Source organism: Neodiprion pinetum, chromosome 5, assembly GCF_021155775.2.
Source record: "Neodiprion pinetum isolate iyNeoPine1 chromosome 5, iyNeoPine1.2, whole genome shotgun sequence".
Classification (NCBI taxonomy): Eukaryota; Metazoa; Arthropoda; class Insecta; order Hymenoptera; family Diprionidae; genus Neodiprion; species Neodiprion pinetum.
The window spans coordinates 35,031,108-35,053,813 of NC_060236.1; the positions used below are offsets into that span (position 1 = coordinate 35,031,108).

General features: G+C 43.5%; 1 protein-coding gene across 10 annotated transcripts in view; it reads right to left on the bottom strand.

Annotated features, from left to right (window-relative positions):
- The window catches only part of LOC124218670 (cell adhesion molecule Dscam2), a 50,315-nt gene extending 27,936 nt beyond the window's left edge, over nt 1–22,379 (bottom strand). For 9 of the 10 annotated variants that reach the window (XM_046625318.1, XM_046625315.1, XM_046625316.1 and 6 more), the window contains exons 1-4: nt 22,166–22,379; nt 6,077–6,397; nt 4,775–4,936; nt 4,334–4,483 (exon numbers count right to left, since the gene is read on the bottom strand). In XM_046625318.1, coding sequence (XP_046481274.1) covers nt 4,334–4,483; nt 4,775–4,936; nt 6,077–6,397; nt 22,166–22,289 — 757 coding nt within the window. In that variant the 5' untranslated portion in view covers nt 22,290–22,379. Of the gene's footprint in view, nt 1–4,333; nt 4,484–4,774; nt 4,937–6,076; nt 6,398–9,968; nt 10,105–10,847; nt 10,961–22,165 lie in introns of all 10 variants that reach the window. The other variant, XM_046625317.2, reaches the window with a different exon arrangement.
- Nucleotides 22,380–22,706: the final 327 nt, after the last annotated feature.

Here is a 22,706-nt window from a genome sequence, read left to right on the forward strand (position 1 = left end):
CAATTATATTCCTCAAAAACTTTTAAAACCTTTTAATTCTTACAAAAAGCACTTCCGTACTTTCGATATCGTTATCTGCCCTTTACAAGGAGGGTCTGCGATGCATGGGTCAGCGATTCAATCCATTTTTAGTACACGTAGATGAACGCACTGAAATTTTGATTAATTAATTTCTCGGAAACGGCTGAGAAGTGCCCCTTACTGTTCAAACCTGATATATTCCTAGTCATGACCTACGCGTGTACTAAACATGGATCGAATCGATTTTCCATGCGTCGTAGCCTCCCCTTGTAAGGCAGAGAGAAAGAAACAATCGTTTCATGTTCTTTCTTGACGGATGTTTACTACAGATGGATCGGACAGGGTTTTCTCATGACATTGTGAAAAGACATTCCGGCGAGTTATAAACAGCGAAACCATGTGTACGGGTCGCCATGTGTAAAGGCTTGGGTCCTAATGGAAAGTTATGGGGCTGGATAATGCGTATCCAGCTGTACACGTAGGTGTACGTACAGAGTATAGCCAGAATATTCTACCTACCGAAGGGCGAGCATCTAAATGAATACGGAGCGATTTTTCACCCTTGTAAAACACAAGTACAACGGAACACGCGAGGCCGCGATATCCACAGGCGTTAATAATCATCCGTAACTCTTACGCCCGCTGTCTGATCCGATATGTTCTTTCATCACGAATACCAACCATCGTCGAGATTGCCGTGCTTGCACGAAGGGTCGAACGAAAGAAAAGGGATGCCGTAATAATGAACCGCCGAACATTGGGCAAACAAAATCCTTTTCTCGCGCTAGCTGGAACGACATTCCTGAATTACGACAAGGCTGAAGTTAGTAACGTTAACGTAACGAAAAATCATGAAATAAATCGTTGTTCATCTTTAGAAGGACTTTCAAGGAGTTAGCTTTTAAAAATGTGTACATCTTTTCGTTGTTACGATTTACCAGCTGAATTTCAGACCACCCTAAGGGAGCGAACGAACTAATTTCCTAAACGTGCATCGTTAAAGTAACGTGACTAACTTCACCCTCATGAATTACGGCCAAGAGATCAAACTTCGACAGAAACTGACAAGACTTTCCTTCGGGGGTGTTTCAGTCCGAATAAAAACCGTAAGGGACGAAGAAGCACATGCGATCAATGCCGGAATAATAAGATCCCCTCACGGAGTTATTCTCCTCTGATTTTCAGAAGAACTTGAAAAGGGGGTCTCGAGATGCCGGCACTTCAGTCAGCCGGCTAATTATCCGTCTCTGCATTCCAGTAGTATGGGCTCGGGTGTGTTCAGGCAACTTAGGGACATTCCTCCAGTCACAACGCACTGCAGCAACGCCGTTGTGTGCCGTGGAATTCTCAGTCCTAGACTGCTACACCGTCCTTTTTCTTATTATTAGCGTCATCGTTATTTCCGGAAACGTTTCGGACGTTGCAGAGAAAGAAGAAGAGCTGACAACGTACTTTGAAACGCCTCGCCCCTCATCTCGTCCTTATCAAATTGCCGTGTAAGTTTGTGCTAGACGCTTTCCAACGATATCTGTGAGGAATTTAAAAGGCAGATCCCGGCTCCAAGATTGTCTCTGCTTTTCACCACATTTTCCTTTTGTGCATAAGCTGGGTTGAAATCAACTGCTGCTACTGTTCGATAAAACATCCGTCTAAGGTCTGTCTCGATTCTTGCTGGACTTGATTTATATATGAGAAAACCTGGAGGAAGACATTCGACTATTGGTCAGTGCTTTTTCCCCCATTAAGTAAGATCCATAGGATAGGACCATTTCTGATCCCTGCAGTTGTCTGCATTCTTAAACACGGACGTAAGTGATTCCATCTCCTAGGAATATACAGCTATCCTCGTACAGCTCGAAAATTTCTGCAAGTTACCCCGAAGCTGCCAAACGGAGATACAGCTGAAGCTTTCAGAGCTGTTGTTTGTTTTACCGATAATTTTGATTTTTGTCTGATTTTTGCTCGTTTCAAATTACGCGTAAATTCATGTTTTTTAATACGCTGTATGGTGAAGCTGTAGCGTTCAGGTTCATAGGCACAAACCAAGCGTCATTTCATGCTTTTGGAAGGAACGATAATAATTGCTTCCTAAGCCGGATCGTTTGTCCGCATCAATATCTTTGATTAAAATAACACGCAACACCGGTGACCTGTGAATAACTGTACGAAAAGCCGCAGTGGACCTGAACATGAGCGGCTTTCTGTGTTTATAATTACCTGCCGATGGGCAGTTGGAATAATGGTCCGAAACGCACTGGAATATTGGTAAAAAAACTTTCCGATATATCGCGAACAATACGGTTCGTACCAGTGCTTGTATTATGATTCGGCAAAATGTGTTCCCTCCAAATAAATTCACACAGCAGCTGAAACAGGAATTTGATATGGGTTCGTACGTGGCGGGTGAGAATCTGACACGGTGTTTGAAAGTGCCTAAGTGAGTCTATTTGAAATAGGAATGGATTTTTTGAACAGCGTGATTAAGATTTAGATTTCATATTTCACTTTTACCGGTCTGTTGACTCGTGGCACAACGCTATTGGGAGTAGCGGATGAAAAAAAACGGAATAAAAAATTGCACACAATGTAAAGTTAGGGTCACATAAGTCTTTCAAAAGAGTCATGAAATTGAATGTAAAAAAAATACTCGATTAGCTTCAGAAAATTTGTAAACTTTCAAACATCGGGTTGACATTAGCAGTAAAACCACCAAATCTAGTTCTGTTATAGAAAGATTGAAGCAAAAGATCAAGTTTGCAGAATGACCCTTTGTAAGGTAGAGGTGAGAATATTGATCGAAGTTTACACAACGTATCATATCTCGGGTACAACGACTTCACAAAGAACCTTTAATCCGAGTTCGTGGAGTGAGAACGGAAGTGAGTTACAGCAAAATTTGATTTCTGATATGCCACGTTCGGCGCTCGTGAAAAGTCTCACTCGAAGGAATCTTCGCATGTGTTTCGCGTGACTTTTAGGTTAGATCTCACGCCGATGGTTGGCCGGGGAAGTGAGACGAGGTACGGAATTCGATCTAACAATATGAGGAGCTCCACTGCTCCAGGGCGAAGGAATGGGCCGCGGTTTGTGAATGCGCGTCTGTGGTTGTAAGGGATAGATTGGTTTCACAGGGATGCCACCTGCACCGGCATGGCAGCTTGTACTTTGAGTTATGAAAGACCTACCGCTGATAGTCCTTCTGTTCGCCTAGCTGAAGCACGGTGGCTCCGAGCTTCCGCCAAATAGATAGAAATCAAATAAAGTACAATTCCAGGAGTGCTGCTTCTTTCTTTAAAAAAGTTTCTCTTTCGCGCTGGACTGGACTTAAGGAAGATCGGTACCAGCCGCGCCAAAATACCCTAGATCGGTGGTGATCAATTGTTGCGACCCTGAATTTGCGTAGGGAAAAGATGAGCGGGTCTTTTTAAAAACATCCTGAGACGCTCTACGCGATAAATAATTCCCTAACAATATAGGGATTTCTTTACACAGTGGGTACAAAATTTACTCAAAGGCTTTGATTTCGAAGAAAGGGGCGTGTCGTAGGAGTTCTCACACCATGTACACTCAGATTACGCTCGATACTGATTGTTAGCAGCGGGGACGAGCACCCGAATAATTTTTATTCCATTTATACTATTTTGATTAGCAAAACGGCAGCTTTTACCGTTAGTGCTGAAGTGTTTATTCGACGGATTGATCGACGCGCAATGTTCAGAAATGAACGATCAGTCAGATTCAGGTCACCCGATGGGATTTGGTTACCTATATCTAGACTGTCGAGTGAGCTAACTATCGACGGGGCAATCTATAATTAGCTGAGGCCAACGGGAACCCAGGTGCACAAATTTCAGTAGATACGTACCTCTTATTAATCGGTTGAAATGGGAAGAGTGGGGGATAAGATTTAGAGATATCGCGGATGATTTCACGGTATTTTCAATCTTGAAGTCATTTTTCAGCAGACCCACGCAGCCTTATCGAGCTGCCATCCTCGTTTTCCGTTCCGTATACCCGTTATATGATTCCGTGAGGCCAAGAGGAATTTTTTACTTAATTAACAGCCTCCCGAGAACTTTTCGTCGTGCAGGGGGAAATATACCAGGATTATTTCGTTTTCAGGGTATGCACGTTTAATTTAATATTATAACTCATTTCATGGACTGCAGAATACACACACCGCGTCTGCGAGGTTGTTAAAATCTGTGATCACATTAACGAATATATACTTTTTCACTACTGCAAGGCATATTGTTTGGTGAACAGGTTGATTACTCGGTGGAATTTGAGCTTTGAGATTATAGGTACTCGCCTGTTAGTTGAACCCGACCGACGTTGCTACTGACAACTGGCTCCTGGGTTAGTCGATGGTGAGTTCTGCATCTGTAGGTCATCTGACCGTCACTTCTCGATATATTAATTATCATCAATTCACCAGTGGGCAGCATATGGTATTTACCATCTGCAAAACAAACAGCGGGAACTCGATAATGGTTTGCTGCTGTGTTTGACGTGTCAATTCAAATTAAAAAACTTCATTGAGGGTGGTTTCGCTCGGATTGAGTTCAATTTTTACACATGTATTCTACGTAAATGTTACGCATCAAACTCTCTTCACTGTTGTCTATCGGTAATTTTCAGTGCTAATCATTTAACAAATTGGTCCTTTTATCTGATTATTTATAGTAAAAGATGGGTTATGTGAATCGTTCTGGAAGTATTCACCAAGTTTCGATGCTATTTATCAACTTACCGCTTGTGGTTGACGGATAAATGTTGAAAGATGGCTCCTGCAGCCAGGAAGTAACGGTGACGTGCTCGCGTACAAAACTTGGAACGCTGCATCGCATGAGAACGTTGTTGCCCAGAAAACCGCCAGGACTTTGAACCTCAGCGTCATAGCGTTGATTAACCACTACGGCAAACACAGGGGGAAACGGTATAGGCTTGAAAGATCGAGAGAGAAAGAGAAAAAAGAAATATCTGGGCTCTTGAACGGGGCCAAGAAGCTGAGAGACCCCGCCGTTGCCGTTCCAAAAACCACTAGACCTCCGCGCGGCGTAAAAACGCGCTGAGTTTTCTACCTTCGAATCGTACTCAGGAAACGAGGTAGGTGTGGAGGCAGAAGCAGACTCACCAACCACTCATCAACCCTCTAAACCTGCCTCCCTACTCGGAAGCATGCGAAACGTCCGTTACTAGAAAACCCAGCCGAGCACAAAGCCAACCGGCATTTTACTTTCTGCGCTCTAAGCTTCGCCTTTCACGTTACGTCGAGCTTATAAGCCATGAATATTGCGAAATATTCACGTACCTGCGCTGAAACGACTGATTTAAAGAATCTCACAATCTGCTCGTGAAAAAATAAACACAGATTGGGCCGTTTGACATATACCGTAAAAATGTAGCTGCTAGTAGATGCGATACGATATCAGTTCCGGCTGTCGAAAATATCAGGCATTGAGAGTACCGAGAGAAAATAAGTATTGGACCACAGTTCCTACAATGTTATCTTCGTTTAGCCCGATTACTGTCACAGATGTTGCACGTTTATGTATTTTCATAAGCGAATACAGATCGCAGTCACAAATCAGGGTAAAATCGGAAATGAAAGACCAACTGAGTGACAGATTAGAGCTGAAGGGATCATGATCAACAGTCTTAATTTAATGTTATCACCGTGAGGTAGAAGCGGGGTGACGTTTGTTTCTTGGTGAATGGTTGGAGTCAGGAGAAGATAGCATGATTGATGGATGGAGCATAATTATGACTACGGAAGTCTGAATGCGCTTCTGACGTCCTCTGAGGGCAGTGAATTAATCACCTAACACACACCTTCTCTTACTTCGGGCTAAACCATTTTTCTTGAATTTTATTTCTTCCCCAAAATCTGACCTTTTTCGCAGTTTTCCAGAAGAAATTTGCATCTCGCATTATTCTATCCGCAAAGGATAATTCCGTGAAGGAGGAAAAGAATTAGGTACTTGAATTAAAGATGGTGTCACGGCATTCGGTCGAGACTCGAAATTGATTTTATTGTTAGGGAAACACTCACCCGCTCTGATGGTGACATCTCGACTGACGACCGCGCCGACACTGTTGACCGCTGTGCACTTGTAAATAGCCCAGTGAACGTCCTGTCTGAACGCTTCTGCCTCGAAGGGTGGAAAATGAATGGTGCCATTCTCAAGCACGTGCCTGATTCCGGGAATGCTGGCTACTCTGCCGCTGTCTGCTGCCAGCCAGTCTACCGTTGGTGCAGGATTACCCCTCGCAGTGCATTCGACTTTGCCTCCACTGACATTCGTAAATTCCACCCTCGATAATGGCTCTGTAGTGAAACTGGGACCCTGAGTTTCGTAGGAAGCTCTACTTCCTGAAACAAGCCACGAAAACATGTACGGGTTAATTCAATCAAGCAGTGCTGGAGGATTATTTCAATCCTCATTATGTTTTTTTTTTTATCGAGATTTTTCTCAGTGTTGCATTCAGTGTTTCATGCATGTCAGGTGCACAGCATCTCACTAGATTTAACGATGAATGGACCAACAATAATTCTGAATTGTCTCAACTATTCTGGAAATCTTTGAACGTTAGAGGGCACCGAGGAGATTTGGTCTGGAATTTGAAATTCCGGGGACAAGGTGAAACCTAAATATCAGTGACGTATTTAGAAATACAGGTATGTTTAAGTGTAGGTGTCGTCAAATTACTGAAATTACCAGTCAAAAACGTTTTCGACAATCGTAAGACTGGTACACGAAGCTTTTTATGCTTATGCAACATGAAGAGAGTTCCTCAACAGTTGATGAAACACATCTTCATCAGACTTGAGTTGACGTGAAGATTGGGATGTGGGGCTAGGGTGTATACGAGTGGATTCCACACGTGGCCGGCTGTACGCTAGTCTCCAAGGTACTCTAGCTCCACCCTTCGGTGCACTCGAGGGTCTCAAAGGGGGAATCCTCAAGCGATAGCCTGGCTATTGTGTGGATATTCTGATGAGGTAGTACCTTTTCAAATACTTTTTAACAAGCAATTACAAGCGTTTCTTCCCTCTCGTACTGAATTGATGTGCAGCTGGATCTTTTTCCAGGGTTCTTGCGAAATCGTTTTTGCTTGGAAGTAATCATTTCGTTGAAGCGTTTTTTAGCCTTAAGAACAAGTGATTTTTTAGATCTTAGCTGTCCTGAAAGAAGCCAATTTGCGGAGATCGAACGCGAAGCAATGTGCAATGCACCGGGGAAAGTATTCTTCCATTAAGCTCCGTCGAGTGCATCTCGCTGTATGGAAAAATCGCGTCCTTCCGCTATCACGGCTCATCTATCCTCGAGGCTTAGAATATGTACCTTTTTTTAGTCTGCAGTGGGCAGACGCGTCTGTGCAGTTGTGCCTCACAGACACGGGGCTCGCTGTTGTTGGTCCAACAATGCAAACCAACTTTCCCATTTCAATGTACTGTTTCCATTGTTCCTTCAGCTCATTCCGATCATCCTCCTGTCGTCTCATTTCACCGCTATCCTAGGCTGGCTGGTCGCCGTTTCAAAACTAACGCGAGGGGAGTGTTTCATCAATAATTAAAACCCCCATAACACGGCCCCTTGGCAACTTCGGTAACCATTTTTAATTATGCCAAAACCACTTGCATGAGGTCGTTACGCATTGCAGTGGAAGTGGCAGTTTCTAAAGACTGTGCCAAGTTCTCAACAGTATACTACAAATTTCAGGGTACACCGCGAATTCACGCTGCAAGATAATTTTCCATTCAATCCTAAACGAATTCAAGATCAATACAACGGGATGATCAATGGATACCGGTTCTGAAACGGCTTGTTGCCGTGTAAATACGTCTTTCGCGTGTGCTTAGCAACCAATACCACCAATTAAAATCTCCTACGTCTTTGCCGCTAGTGGTGCTCCGATCATACCGAAGAGAATTGATCATGTTTCCATTGTCCCACTTGCAACGTCTCGAGAGTTAACTAGCATTGCGTCCCCGGTTCAAAGAGGATAATCCCATGTGAAAGCTCTTCGAGTACATGTTTGCATACAACATATATTTCGCAGGGAATGGAAAATTTTTCAGCCAGTTGAAAGCTGGCAATTAGAAAGAGAAACGTGGATAGGAGCAGAGTAATTCCTGATAAGCATCGGGAAAAAGTCTGTTAGCTGTCCGCGAGAAGGGCAAAGCTCCATAATGCTTTGATTTGACTTTTGTAAACAGTGAACGGTAATGCCAGTTCAATTTTGCGGTGGAGGGTTTGCTGCAGCTTCCGAGCACACGTTGGCACACAAAGACCGAAATGCAAATATGCTGTGTACTTAGGAAGCTGGGAGAGTCGAGAACCTCATACATAGAGATTGTGTGTTGTAGGTCCGGTCCCCTGCAGCACGCCACCACCTCGCCAGACTCTGCCTTCCCGTGCTCTCGGACGTTTCCAGCATCCACATCGCGAAGCGCCGAGCTGCTGGTCCATGTCTCTCCCTTAATCTCCCTCACCTCATTCTCCCCGCTTTGCACAGTATTTGGTAAATTAGAAGACTTCTTTTAATCCACGGTACACGAGGCTTATTGTCGAGTAACTGATTAGCGGTGACTTGGTAAAAATTTCTATTCATCGAGGAACAATCGTCGTGTCCAGCTCATTTTTTCACTGATTAAAGTTTTACCTTTGGTATTTGACGGATTTGTAATTAATCACCTGGCCAGGAGCGCCAAAAATCTGCTGAAATTCTCGAACCGTGTAAATTGTATTTACTCGCGATTTGTTTTGATTGAGAAGTGTACATAATTTTACTTCAACAAAAGATCAGCATTACACCAAGTAAACGTTCTCGAGGTGCCAGTTTGCGGTACAATGACCACACAGAAATGTATACCTATCTACATGACTATTTACCGACCTACCTACCTTATCCACCTTACCTATTCAGCGAGGCAAGCTATCCACACACTTTTTATTGCAAGAGCAGTAACAATAGTAACTCTCATTAACTACTCTCATCCAGTCTTGCTACTTCCAGCAAACACACTATAGTTGAGGCATGTTAAAAATGCTTTCATGCAATTTGGAGGATGCTTGCACGACAAGTTGGCTTCAAAGTGGAGAATGAACAAGCCGAAGAAGCAGCACTAATTTCGTTCCATCGAATTTCATTGTCAACAAAATTGGCTTCGTTATTGAATTGACGATTCACATTTGTGTATATTAAAAACATGTAAAAACTGAAAATTTCAATTTTTCAGTTTCAGCGCGGAAATGTTTTGTTACTGTGTCATAACGCGAGCTAGCATGGACGTAAGTTTAATGACTTGAAATAAGATAAACAACCAGAGGTAGAATGAAAATTTATATTTGAATAAAAGTTGAATAAAAAGTTTCAAAAGTCTGCAGCTGACGTTTTTGTTCACCCAGATATCATTTTGTCGCTGGATACAGGCCCCGTTTATTCAATTAATGGAATTGAAGAAAAAGAGAAGGCGTCAGAGATCCTGCGACACGAATAATGGCGTCTTGCTAGGCATGACAATGACATCCCTCATGTCAAAAAAAATATCAGACTAAAGAATCGTCACCGTTTTCCTCTCTACTTTTCTCTTAGCCGACCAAAGACAAGGCAATACCTGATCGTCACAAGCTTGTACTAATCTTTTCAACGTGAGTGTTTCTGTCGTGTCAAAGAGCTCTTTGATTGGCCTTATCGAGAGGAAACAGGTTCAGCGTAAAGTTTTATGAACGAGCCGTAAATTCTGATCGTCAGTTTCGTTTACTTCAGTCTCCCCAGTCTTGCTGACTGAAAAGTCTGAGCTAACTCAGCGGATCTTATTTTCGTATTCTCGAGCCATTGCAGTCTTGTTATGCATAACAACAAGTTGGTTATTGCAAAATTTGCAGTTTACCGAACTTCAGCACTACAAGAGTCAATCTTAAACTGGCACAATTTACCTTCATTTATTAGAGGTGCATTTTCCCCATCAGCTGCATTACACATTCCACCTCACTTCGAAATCATGAACGTTGCATACGGCACTGCCTCTTGAATTAGCATAGAACTCTTCGAGTCCCTCGAGGGGAAGAATTCCTGCAGTCGGGAATGAAAATATTATGCTTCGAACAAGTTACCTTCAGAATTTAGCGTTTGTTCGTCCTTCCCGGGATGCCACGATCGTTTATTAAATGGTAAACAATGCTCTCGTCCCACTGTCGTGATATTAATCATCACTCCCGAGTCCTGCTTAATACCGCTGCATCAACGGGTCGAGGTAACAAATTGTTATTCGATTGTGATCAGACGGGCGGAGTTGAGCACAAAACCTTACACAGACACGAGCGTGCTTTGTAGAAAAGAAAGGTGGTGTAGTCTTTGTCGTAGACCCATTCCCAGATGAAATTGAGGACAGCCAACTCAACTAAACATCGTGTTGGTAGTTTACGAGATCTGAAAAGTACCTTACAGAGCAGGTGCTCGGAGACGTTAGTGTCACCTGCCTGTGCATACAACTAGTAGTATCGCCAAGTACCTTGGGGAACGAATATACCCCATGCCAAACCTAATTTAACCCAATTTAATCCTGGTACACCTTCCACCACACCTAACCCGGAACAACTTAGCCCATCCTTAACTTAATTGCATCACCCGTTGATCCGACTAGGCCTCGAAAATCGACCAATTTCGTGGAGAATTTCCACTACCGACGGCTCGCGCTAAAGCGTATCACACTTGGGACCACTTCTCCATCAGTCAACACGCATCATGTTCAAAATGATTGATTCCCGCCATTTGACTGTATCACGTCGAACACATGGCACGTAAACTATACTCACCAAAGCATCATTAGAAATCGGGACTTTGGGGCATTGCCGTCGATTGATCTGTGACATCTGGCAGCACATGAAACTTAGGTGTCGCTGGTTGACTCGTGCAGGAGTTAATGGGTCTGCAGACAGGGAAAACAGAGCCGAATGTTCAATACTGATGAATTCGCTTTATTCCACCTTGTGTGGTTTTGTTATTACGAAAAGGGAACAAAGGAGAGGAGAAATACTCATTTTTCTTTCTTCCTATAGCGTCTTCCTGTAGTTGAGTGTAAAAGTAAAAAGGAAATGTGAAAAAGGGAAAAAGTCTCGTTGCGTCTTTGTTTCAGGTTTTAGGAACAATCTAGGGTCTTGCTTATACCTCGGCTGGATGGGGAGCCAACGGGTTCCGAGCGTCGGAGATGGATCCGGGGCTGGGGACGGGTCGTGGTGGTGTGACGGAAGGTTGATTGTAAAGTGAGAGAGGGAGGGAGGGAGAAAGAGAGAGAGAGAGAGAGAGAGAGAGGAAGAGCAGTGGAAGAGAGGTGGATGGTAGACGAACGTGGTGCAAGAGAGACAGAGAGAGAGAGAGACGAGAGGTCGTTCCTTCACCCCTGGACTAATGAGACCGCGCGGTTACATCAGAGACCGGGGACAAATTGAAACGTACGGGCCTGCGACGGTGGGTTGGGTGGATGTTGAAGCAGCTCCAGCCTCCTGCCTCCAGCACCCAGCCTTCTGACGTATTCCAACCCCGCATCGACGTGCCCTTCTCGCGTCATTGGTCGGCTGTAATGAGATTTCTAGGAGCACGTAAATTCACTAATTGCAAATTATCGTGTTGTCCGACTCGGCATGTAGGTGTTTTGATTAGGCTGTTCTTCATTGGCGCTCTGGACCTTGTGGAGGGTCTCTAAGGATCCGTTGATGGGGCCGAAACGCAACGGTACTTTCAGCTTGGAGCAGGTTTTCGGAACCTGAAGGGATCGATTCGATATTTGAACCGACGGGAGCAACTCCTACAGTGGGAATTCAAGGATGAAAATACCGTGGTGGATATTCGTGTCCAGACATGAAAATTTCCTCTACGTTAGACCGAGCGAATGCTCTTCTCGAAGGAACTGAGTTTCTGAAAATATTCAAAACCACCATCTGTTACAGACCATAACGTTTGTTATCAGCCCACTTTGCATGTTCACCCACTCCCGCTGCAAAGTGTCTTAGGTTCACATAACGAAGCTGAACTTGTTCAACAATCGGTGTAACTTGTTTGTATAACTCCAGAATGTTCAATCGCGATAGTTTTCACTGAATATTCGAAGTTTCGAGGAGAGCCTACCCGGAGGGAAATCCTATCTGCGTCTTCTGTTCCTTGGGGAAGAAACATCGCGAAGATTTCATCGTTCGTATAAAAAATTAGCGGCCGTGGCTCGGCGCCGTTTCGAAATCAACAAATTATTCAAACGAGAACTCGAAATTTTTCCGGAGAATGCGAGCCGTGCAGCCCAGGGAAAATGGAGGAATGGAGAAGGTCGCGCTTAGAGGTGCTGCGTTGACGTTATCTAGGGAAGTTTGATAAAGGGGCTGACTCCGTAGATGGGTGGGCAGGCAGGTACTTGGCGTACCTAGGCGGTTTTTCTTTCTTGGCACGTTTTCCACGCAAAAAGTTTCTAAGCTTGCATCTTTATTGTTCGTGAACGTGGCCAGACCTCCGATCTTAGTAGAACCGCGACGATCGAGTTCATGGCGTGAATGCATCACGAAAGAACCCTGAGAAAGTTTCGCTATCCCAGATGGTTTGTAACCTTGCATTTTTTGTCGATCACATGTCCAACCCACGCTCATGAGATCTCGAGATGAAAATGGCGCGAGGAAATTGAAGGTTCTTTCTCCTCTCCTCGCCTCGTTGCCGAGGGGGAAAAAAATGATTACCCGCTAGCAAGCTCCAAGAAATCGCGAGGTGGGTTTGCGAAACCTTGTGAATTGAAACTCACTTACCAAAGAAATAACTTGGGAACAGCAAGCGTCAGCACGGAGTGAAGTTACGTTCTGTCTCTACCCCACCTCACGTTTTCACCAGTCACGGTATACCTATAACCACGTCTTTGTGCGCCACCACGCCTTGGCAATCTATACAAAGGTGAAAACAACTTTTGCCATTTTCATTCCAGTTAAGATCAAAGGTGAAATAATTTCCAACGTCTCTGCGGTGCGCGCGGCAATTATCTGAATTCTTGTTTCATCCCGTATACTCTCTTTTCCACTTCCGCTCCGGTTCTTCTACCCTCTCGGTCGGTAGTGGCTTCAGCGCGCGTGCTTTCCTGTTTTTTATGAATGCCCATCTACACGGACAAAAAATAATACACACACAATCATACGAGAAGTCTTTCCTGTTCTTCTTTTTTCCTTTGACTTACGTTTCTCATTTATTTCTTCGCCACGCTGGGCAGCTGGGCAAAATGGAGAAGTACCTAAGAAAAATAAAGAGGAAGCAGAAGTCTAAGCGTTGTGGCTGGTCCGCGAAACTGTATCTTGAACTCAGAACGAGAGATGGTCGAGTTGACGGTGCAGGTTGTGCACTGTTGTGTCGTGTTTTCCGGCAGCTACAGCGATGGCGTTGACCTGCAGACCGTTCGCCAAACTCGGAATGCACCGCGGAGGCTCTCCTCTCGCTCCATAACCTAATTCGACTCAAGTTAACCGCGCCTAACCTGAGCTAGCCAACCCCCTCCCACCCTTGCCTTCCCTTTCCTGCCCTCAGAGTTAACAGAACCTGCCACCGACAGCTGGCCGGTGACTAGCACCGGTTAAGAACCTCTTTGCATTGTGGGCAAAGCCGTTGGTTCTGACCTTAATGGTTCCAAGTACTTAAAACCGCGCTGCTTTGCTTTTCCTATTCCCATTAAGCGTCTGCATTGTTTCGACGTTATTAGTGCAATGGTTTGCTCAGAGGGTAAAACGAATACCCAGTGATTTGACGTCTTGAAGAGAAACGCATTATTTTACATGAAGAAGGGGTTTTCATCTCGTATTGAAGAAGGAAAAACCGTTATTTCGTAATTTTAAAATTGTCTGGAATCCAGTAAACCGTTATAAAACAAAACACACTCATATTTTGAAATCTTAGATCATTCGAAATCATTGCAAGATTCAGAAAATAGTGTTTTTTCCTCAATGTTTCGTTACGATAATGTTACAAGTCAACATTTCTCGATTAGCTACTTCCGTTGACTCCAATTTAATATCTACTTTCCAAACCATCCGTAAAAGTTCATTCACTCAGAGAATGTCGCTGCTGCTTTACTCGACTTCTAATTAGTGGTTTCAGATCTGCGTCACATTTTCAGCGCATATTTTGTTCCGTAATTCTTTGTTGAGTCTGGTTGATAATCCCTGAAAACTTGAACTCTGGCCATGCAAGGGAGAAAACTATCCGGTGCGCCCGGAGTTCGCTGACTCTCTGCTTTTCGTAAACGAACGGGCAACGATCCTAGTTCTATTTGTTCGGAAAACCCTCTCCCGGTTCGTGTAAATAACTGGTAACACTCAGATTTAAACTTTTGTTGAATCTACCCGTATTTGTGGTTCTGTCATCGAATTGGAATACGTCAAATTCCCGTAAGACCTGCGCTGAGTTTATTGCGTATTATTGGAGAAATCGCACAGGCTTACACATGTGCGTGCATTTACTCAATTCCACTAGGGAATAGTACATTGTGTTACAAGTGCGGAAAGTGGAGGGTGATTTACGACAAGTGTAAATTGCACGAGTCGAATATCGCCTATCCGCACGTGTTACACGCTATATTTTTTCGAATTCTCGTGAGGGAAAGTTTGACATGATAAGCATCGAAGTTGCCACTGAGAGCGCATAAAATTGACGTTACGTAAGTGACGTCTAATGGCCCAGTCAGTGACAACGCGTAAAATTCCATATTTCACAACTGCGCATTCGCCAAAAGACGCTCTAGTGTGGAAAGTAGAACATTTGGGATGAGCGCATGAGTCAACTTGTTATTTCCGCGTTGTTCGGAAATAGAGTACCTTCACTAGGTACGCTTATTCGATTTTGAAACTCAAACTTTCCAAGCAGGTATTCCAAAAAGTATGCTATAGATGAATATCGAGCTATACGGAGACAATTTTGACAGGTTTGGGGATATTTGGAGAGAAATTTCAGCTTCAGGGGATGAAAAAATTCAAAACGATCACGAACGTAAGTGAAAGAATTCACAGACTAAAGAAATTCTTGCAGGGTGAAAAAGAAGAAACAAGAAGTAAGATCGATATTTTTAGTTTTACGTGACAGGTATTACGTTGTTTTCCATACTTGTGGTAGTTTTATGCGTCAGAGCAACGTGCAGGCACAGTTGCGACTTGGCAAAATATTGTGGAAACGAAACTCCGAGGCTGCAGCCGGTCTACCGCAACTTAAATTCCTGAAATAATTGCATTCCGTTCTGGAGAATATACTAACAATAAACTTCACGGTGAGTACACAAGCTCGACTGCAACGAAATCCCCGAATATAAACTAAATAGAAAACTTATTTCTGAAACAAAATGTTTCCTTTAAACCAATTCGCTTTAACCGCTACATATTGGAACCTCAAGGGAATAAAACCGAACTCAAAGAGTTTGAAAACTACACTGGATTGTTCAGAAATTGGGTAAAAACTTAATATTATAGAAAAGAACAAATGTGGCTGAAAATCCCTTTTACAGGAGACGTTTAGTATTGCATCGTATAACGGTAAGTGGGATTCACTTATTTTTCCATAAACCGCACGGAGACGAAATAAAGAATCATCAGCTTTTCGATCGGTTTAGAGATGGCGTTCATAAATTTAGATTTTCCTTTATCGCGGGTGGGTGAAGCAAGTTGAAAAAGTCATCTATGCTTACAAGAACGACAAGGTGTGTGAAGCGGGAAATCAGCGACCTGGATTCCAAAAGCTAAACGGCGTGATCATACGTTCGATTAGATTATCGGATCGATTCTGATGGTCTTGGCTTCCTGGTATCTAGAGAATTTCGTATCCAGAGAACGATAAGGTATAAAAATATTTATCAACTCCTTCGTTTTGGAACAGTCAAGGTGTACGTCAGTTTTGGACAGTACCATTCTAGGAGGACAACAACGGTTCCAGTAGACGTAATTCCTCAGGTATGCGCTTTTATTTCTATAGCAAGGAGCTCGATATCGTATGCGAAAAGCTTTAGAAATAACTTCGCCCAAGTAGTTAAGTGTAATTTAGTGGATATTGGATTTTTAATAATGAAATCGCACTGTGTGGCTGCGAGAAGATGAGAGTATTTTAGAAGCGTTACACAAGACCGGGGAAATTCAGTTTCCGCGATAGTTGACTCGACAAAGATTCCTTGGCTTTCTTGACTCGTTAAAGCGCGATGCGCCCGGAGATAATCAGAATGGATTCGGCGCTGAAGAATAAATACGAGCAAGATCGTAAAATGGAATTCCGAAATTTTTTACGCCTGCACCACGCTAATAAAATCCAGAGGCTGTTTCATACCTGCACACAGTGCTCACACTTCCCCTCGACATTTTTACGATTTCCTCAACCATTCCCGGAATTGCTGGGAGAGCTTTCACAACTCCGGGGACCATCTTCCCCCTTCTTACACCACTCCTGGACTATTCTTCAAAAATTTCACTCCAACTCGAAGACGCGCGATACACGATACACCGGATGCAGACATGGTCGACTGTTTCAAACTCCCTTAAAGCTGGTGTCCTTGTATTTCTCAGAAAACAAAACTGAGTCCGCGAATAGACCTTTAAATTTTGAGCAGTGGTAGGAATTGGTAGTCAATTGATTAGAAAACGAAGCAATTTGAACAAATTAGAAGACGATGCTCTTGATGGCGTATAAGCTTTTGGACTTTCATCGTCTCGGGTGCGAAAACAGAGCAGACGAGATCTTTGCTTCGGTGTATCTTGATGGCCTCATCAGATTGGCCAGGGGCTGAGGCTTCTGATCTTGGCGGTATATAACTGGGAGGGATTCCCGCGAGGGAGCTGACAAAAATAAAGTGAGAGTTAATGGAACAACAGAAGCAGCTTGAGAAGCCGTCGAGGGGTCGCCGCCTCCTTTGAACGCGGGGCTGCTGATACTATGGAAACAAATATAGGTATGGCCGCAAGCATCCAAAGAGGATCATCAAAAGGACTGGTTGAACCGATCGCTCGTGGTCTTATATCGGCACATCTCATCGAGTCACGAACCGTTTACATTTGCCTCGAGAATATTATCCATCATGCATGAGCGGTAAAAATTGGCTGATATTTCGCCACCTCCGCAATTTTTTTTAACGAAGTGTATTGTGAACTCTTCAATTGCGACATGAGGATTTTCATTTTGCAATGCCTCATCTGGTGGAAAAAAATCAAACTAATGCAACCAGATTTGCAGCCGATCGTTGACAGTGTTTTTTCGCGTGTGGAAGGTAGAAAATGCAGGTATATTATTGATTATGTGTAATTAATTTATGTGACATGAGTAATTTGAACCCCCAAGAATTACGATTTGCCTCCATCAAAATTGAAAACTTAGGTTATGTGGTGACAAAATGGTGCGGACAATCAGGCTGACGTCATGAGAACGTTTTCCAATAATTTCGCTGGCAATCGATTTGGGCCGATTTGAGATCCGCGATTATCTGTACGAAGATCTGAAATGGTTGGATAGTGGCGAGGATGATTAGCTGTGCTTTGAGGGACGCCCCTGTATATGGGGTAAAATCAACAGGCGGCTGCGGGCGGTTGTCCCGTCCTTTTTTCGCCCAACTTTCGACAGTCAATTTTTTTTCGACGGAAGACGTGACTCGGATTGAATATAATATCCGTGCAACGGGAATGCGTTAAGGCTCGCTAACTGCCCAGACGAACTTTGTCAAATTATTTATTATTCAAGTACACGAGACTGCGATGCTGACACTCTGAACGTTTGAGCAGATTTTTGTCGCTTCTGTGATACTTTTCAGCGGTGAATTATTCGTAACGGTTGCGAATTACAAATTAGGTATCGAATTCGTAAGAGCTTCGGGTGGTTTACCGATTCGCGAGTTGGTAATTACGAATTTAACGAGTCCAAATATACGGTGATATTGTGATAGAAAATGTATCGGTAATTGAATTTAGTGGAGGGTAAGGTGGATTAAATCAAACTTTTAAAACATTCTAGACCGTCGCGACGACTCGAGTTGTTTCAAATCCGTTAGAGCTGGGAATAATAATCCGGTTTTAAGCGAGCTTCCGAGTTTCCGGGGAAACCTGAATCCGGGAAAATTTTGAAACTCTTGAATGACGAGGGCAGTCAGGTAATGAGTACAATCTCTGGAAAAGCTCGGAGAGTTTGTCTTTCGTGCCGCTAAAATTTGTTCCCACTGAATACCTTGATAAGCAGGACTTTACCGGAGTGTTCTAAATTGCAAATTCAGAATGGTTACAGCTAAAGCGAGAAGTTTGGGGTGAGTTTTGCGGATTATATTAGCAGACGAAAGCTGGAAAATTAGGAAACTTAAACCTCCCGCAAACGTCAAAAATTCTAGCGAGAAAACACGGTTAAAAAGAATATATGCATATAGGGCATTCCATGACACCTCGATCAAGATTCTAAGTCGATGTCTCAGATTGGTTTCACAATTTTTTGTTTGAAAATATCTCTCTGAATAGACATTTTTTGGCCCATATTATAATGAGCTTGTATGTCCATTCTCATGTCAAAAATGCAATCCAATAATAATAATGATAGCAATAATTTTTAATTTTTTTATTTATCTTTTCAAGTTATAAAATGTTCATCTTCTAATAGGTTTTCTGACACTTACACCGCGCATTTCGTTACGTTTTATAAGATTTTTCTAAATAGTTTCAGATTTTAAAAAGTGGGTTTTTTATTTTCAAGTTTTTAAATCACACTTCAGATACGCTGGGTCGAAATGTTCTGAAAAAAATTGCGATTGCGATTTTCGCCGCGCACTTTCATACAAAAAATTACGAAACTAATTTGAGACATCGACTTAGATTCTTGATCGATATATCACGGAATGCTCCATATATATTTTTTCTCCTTTCCTTCCTTCTCGCCTCGCAGTCATCCCCAAACCAGAACTGTCTGGAGTATACCTACACTTGACAGCGGATTCTGCAGGGGTAAAATCTACCCAGCGTCGTTAATGAGTTCGGAAGGTAATTAGAAGAGCATAATAGTCTGGAGTGGAAATTATCGATATTCCCGTAGTATAAATGTTTTCACAGCAATCTCGAAGCGATGAGAGTCAGCTATTCGATGTCGGTGCTCAAGTTCAAAGTTTATTAATATCGATCGGAGGCAGCCCGGCAGCCAGGTGAAAACATCCCCTTCTTCCCGATTTCGAAGAAACCCGCCGACAGGAGAGCCGGCTTAGTGTATGTATTCGGGTTATCGCCCGAACGTAATATTTTCTCGGCTTTTATGGACGGGACATGTGGATGCTTCGGGTCGGCGTAGGCGAAGGTCGAAAGGAACGGCGCTGTTCCTGGACCGACAGTTTCTCATCCGCCTCGGCATGGGGATGGCGAACTTTTATGGCGGCGGCATGGGGCCGAGTCGATGCAGATACTCACGCCGTTCCAGAACCCGGATAAAACGCCAGGTTCCGTAACGGATTGCCGCTGGTAGTCAGAGCTTCTTTAAGGATGCATCGTGGCTCGGTTGGAAAAGTCCCAAAACCGAAGAATTAAGAAACAGAGGCGCAATGTTGCGTTAGTAAGCCGCTTGAGTCCTGTCAAGATTCACCAGAAAACTGAAACTTTGGTTTAGAAAAAATTGCATACCATCAATTGTCCGCAGAACAGCCTCTAGTGACCTATATTATATCTGACAAGGAAGGTATCCCGGGTCGATCTCGCCGAATTGATTTCCTTTGTAACATGTTACAGTAGACTAAAAACTAAGCGAAATTTTTTTTTTTTTATCTACCATTAAACACTTTAAAGGGGTGAAACCACCCTCCAAAGTAAGACATGTCAAGGGGTGATTTGGCAGTTTCACCCACAAGAAAAAAATATTTTTTAATCAGTTCAACTGGAAAAGTTTTCTCATAACGAGAAATTATATATGTAATTTTCTTGAACAAAAAAGAAAAAAAAAACAAAAAAAAAAACTGCCTAATCGCCCCTTGACATGCCTCACTTTGGAGGTTGCTTTCATACCCTTGAAGTGTTTGACGGCAAATACAAAACAATACGTGTCACTTAGTTGTTAATCTACTTCAACATATTACAAAAGAAATCGAATCGGAGAGATCGACCTGGGATACCTTCCTTATAAGAGGAATACCATAACGGGGCTACTCTTACTAGCATTAAGTTCGTACAGTTTGTCCAATTTTAATCATAAATAGCTTATTTTAATCGTGAACCTCGTTTTTCGCATCCAGGAAACATTATTAGGACCTAATGCGACTTCATTGATTCCATGGGTTGGCCTCTTGATTTCACTCGCCATTTCGCACTTCTTTCGCTTCGGCGTTGTTTTCACTGGATTGCAGACCAGACGCATGGTCAAAACGGCCGGCTCGACCTTCACTCTTCTCCTCTGCATCAGTTCAGTCAAACTTCGTTCCGCGTTATGCGGACTGGCTTTCGTGAGCTTCTTCATAATTAGTGGAGTAAAGCACTCAAGTAAGCCCAGGAAAGCTCCGGAGACCCTTGCTCCCGAGCAGCGGGAGGTTTTGGTCTCAAGAGGTAAGAGTCCAACTCGCACGTTTTCGTTCTTTACGACTTCGCCAGCAACGGTTCACCTTTCACAGGCTGAATCCTTGATGCGCAGCCTGAGGTCAGGTCACCGAAGGAATGAAAAGTAACGAATGGACACAAAAAGCGCCGATATTGAAAAATTAGAAGTTCACTCGAACGGTTCTACGCAGTAACTGAGAATAGTGGTGAGACTTCTCGCGTGTATGAAACTTGGGGTCTTTGCTACAACGAGACTTCAAACGTCGTAGATGATAAGGCGGGCACATTCCGCATCATGCCCTGTATCCGAGCTTGAATATCCCCCCATTTGCCTCCCGCTTTTACCGTCTTCTGGGAATCGGCCAAATCGCGGATCACCACTTTTTATGCCGGTTCTCTCTTTCCACCCGAGATTCGATATCCTCTGACAGGACAATCCTATTACTCGGTTAAATGCTGGGATATTCTGGACGTAAATTCGGGAATTTTCAAACAACACTTATTTATATCAGTTTTTCTTCGACAAAAATTGCGTTCATATACCGATTGACCTAATCTTTCGTCGGTATTTCATGATTCGCAATTTTTTCACGATGGTTGCCGGGTGAAAAACCGAATTTTGGCATTTTTCTTCTGCAGCCCCACTGTTAAAGGCTCGTCTGCAGATATTCTTTCATGAAGAATCTGATCTGTCTTCATTTACGTCTCGGTTTTCGCTGTCGGTGAAACGTCAGTTCCCAGGGGAGATTTATACTTGCCTTATAGGTATATTTCACACGGGTAAACATTTTTGCTTTTAATGTATGTATATGTACATATATATTTTCATCGGCCTGACTAGTTTTTTCACATCATTATTCAAGGCGCGTTTCGGGATGCAGCGGAACTTCATCGTTTGTCCGTTGTCAGTTCGTCGTTTGTTGATTCAATGCAGCTTCATGCGGTAATTGTTCAATTATAATGCAGAACAACGGTAACAGTTTTTTTTTTCCGATACTGAATCTAATCGCTAGCAATTTCGAACATAGAACATAATTTCCTTAAAATCCTCCTTCAAAACGCCAACTATAAAACCAACGGAGAGAGAATTTGTTTTCAACAGAATTCGAGTAAAAGTGACAATTTTCAGACTTACTTCAGGTATAAAAAGTAAGTAGTTAGTCTAATTTTCGATTTGAAATAGGAGCATTTAATCCGAATTAAACCTTAATACTGCAATCTGGGTAATTTATGTCCAGGTTATATTTTCGTACGTAAATATGCTATTATAAAAATTGAAGAAATTTAGAGTCTGACCTTGAAGTTTCTATTAGGTATAAAATCGGACGGAACATTGTTTCGGTCGATAAAAATCTCCGTTAAATACCTATTTTGCATAACATATTTCTGTAGAAAAAAATCCGAAGAACAGCGCCGGTGAAGAGAATTTCGAGTGTGCATTTCCTAGTTTGAGAAATATTGAAAAGCTTTGCAGGTGTCTACGTCTGTACGAAGCTCAGATTACCCCGAAGAACGCCGAGAGCAGAGCAAAGCGGTGACTAGTTCTGTCTAATTCTAATCCATAGCGATCGCTTTAGGATAGGCTTTCCGTAATTTAAAATCCTTACCCGGAGTGAGCGCAAGAAGCAGATGAACGAGAGCCAAGGTGAACTCCACGTGGTCGACGGAGCGTCGAGCGCGTGTCGATTTGAAACGCGTGGATAGCCTGCAGGGACGGACAACCCGCAGCATCGCGAGCCGCCGTCTTCCGACCGGAAGGTCCCACCACTTCCGCAACAACACGGGCACCTACTTCGCGCTTACGGACAGCCAACTTCCGGCTGCACGCGCTATAACCGCTAAACGAAGACTGCTGCTTAAGCCGCGGTCCGCCGCGATTTTCGCCCGTTTCCGGCCCGCTTCGGCCGTCTTCGTCGCTACCCGCAGACCGCGAGTCGCACGCTGTTGGCCGCCGACCCCCAATCGCACGGTGCTCTCCCCCCTCCCCGCCACCGCCCTCCTTCGCCCCCCACCCCCTTATCGCCCTGTGCAACCCAGCCCACCGCGAAGCCACCCTCCGCCGCCTCAAAGAGCTCGACGGCAAAGTTTGTACCGCCAACAAATTAAATATCAAAATACGATTTAACCGCGGAAAACAAGCCGGATTCG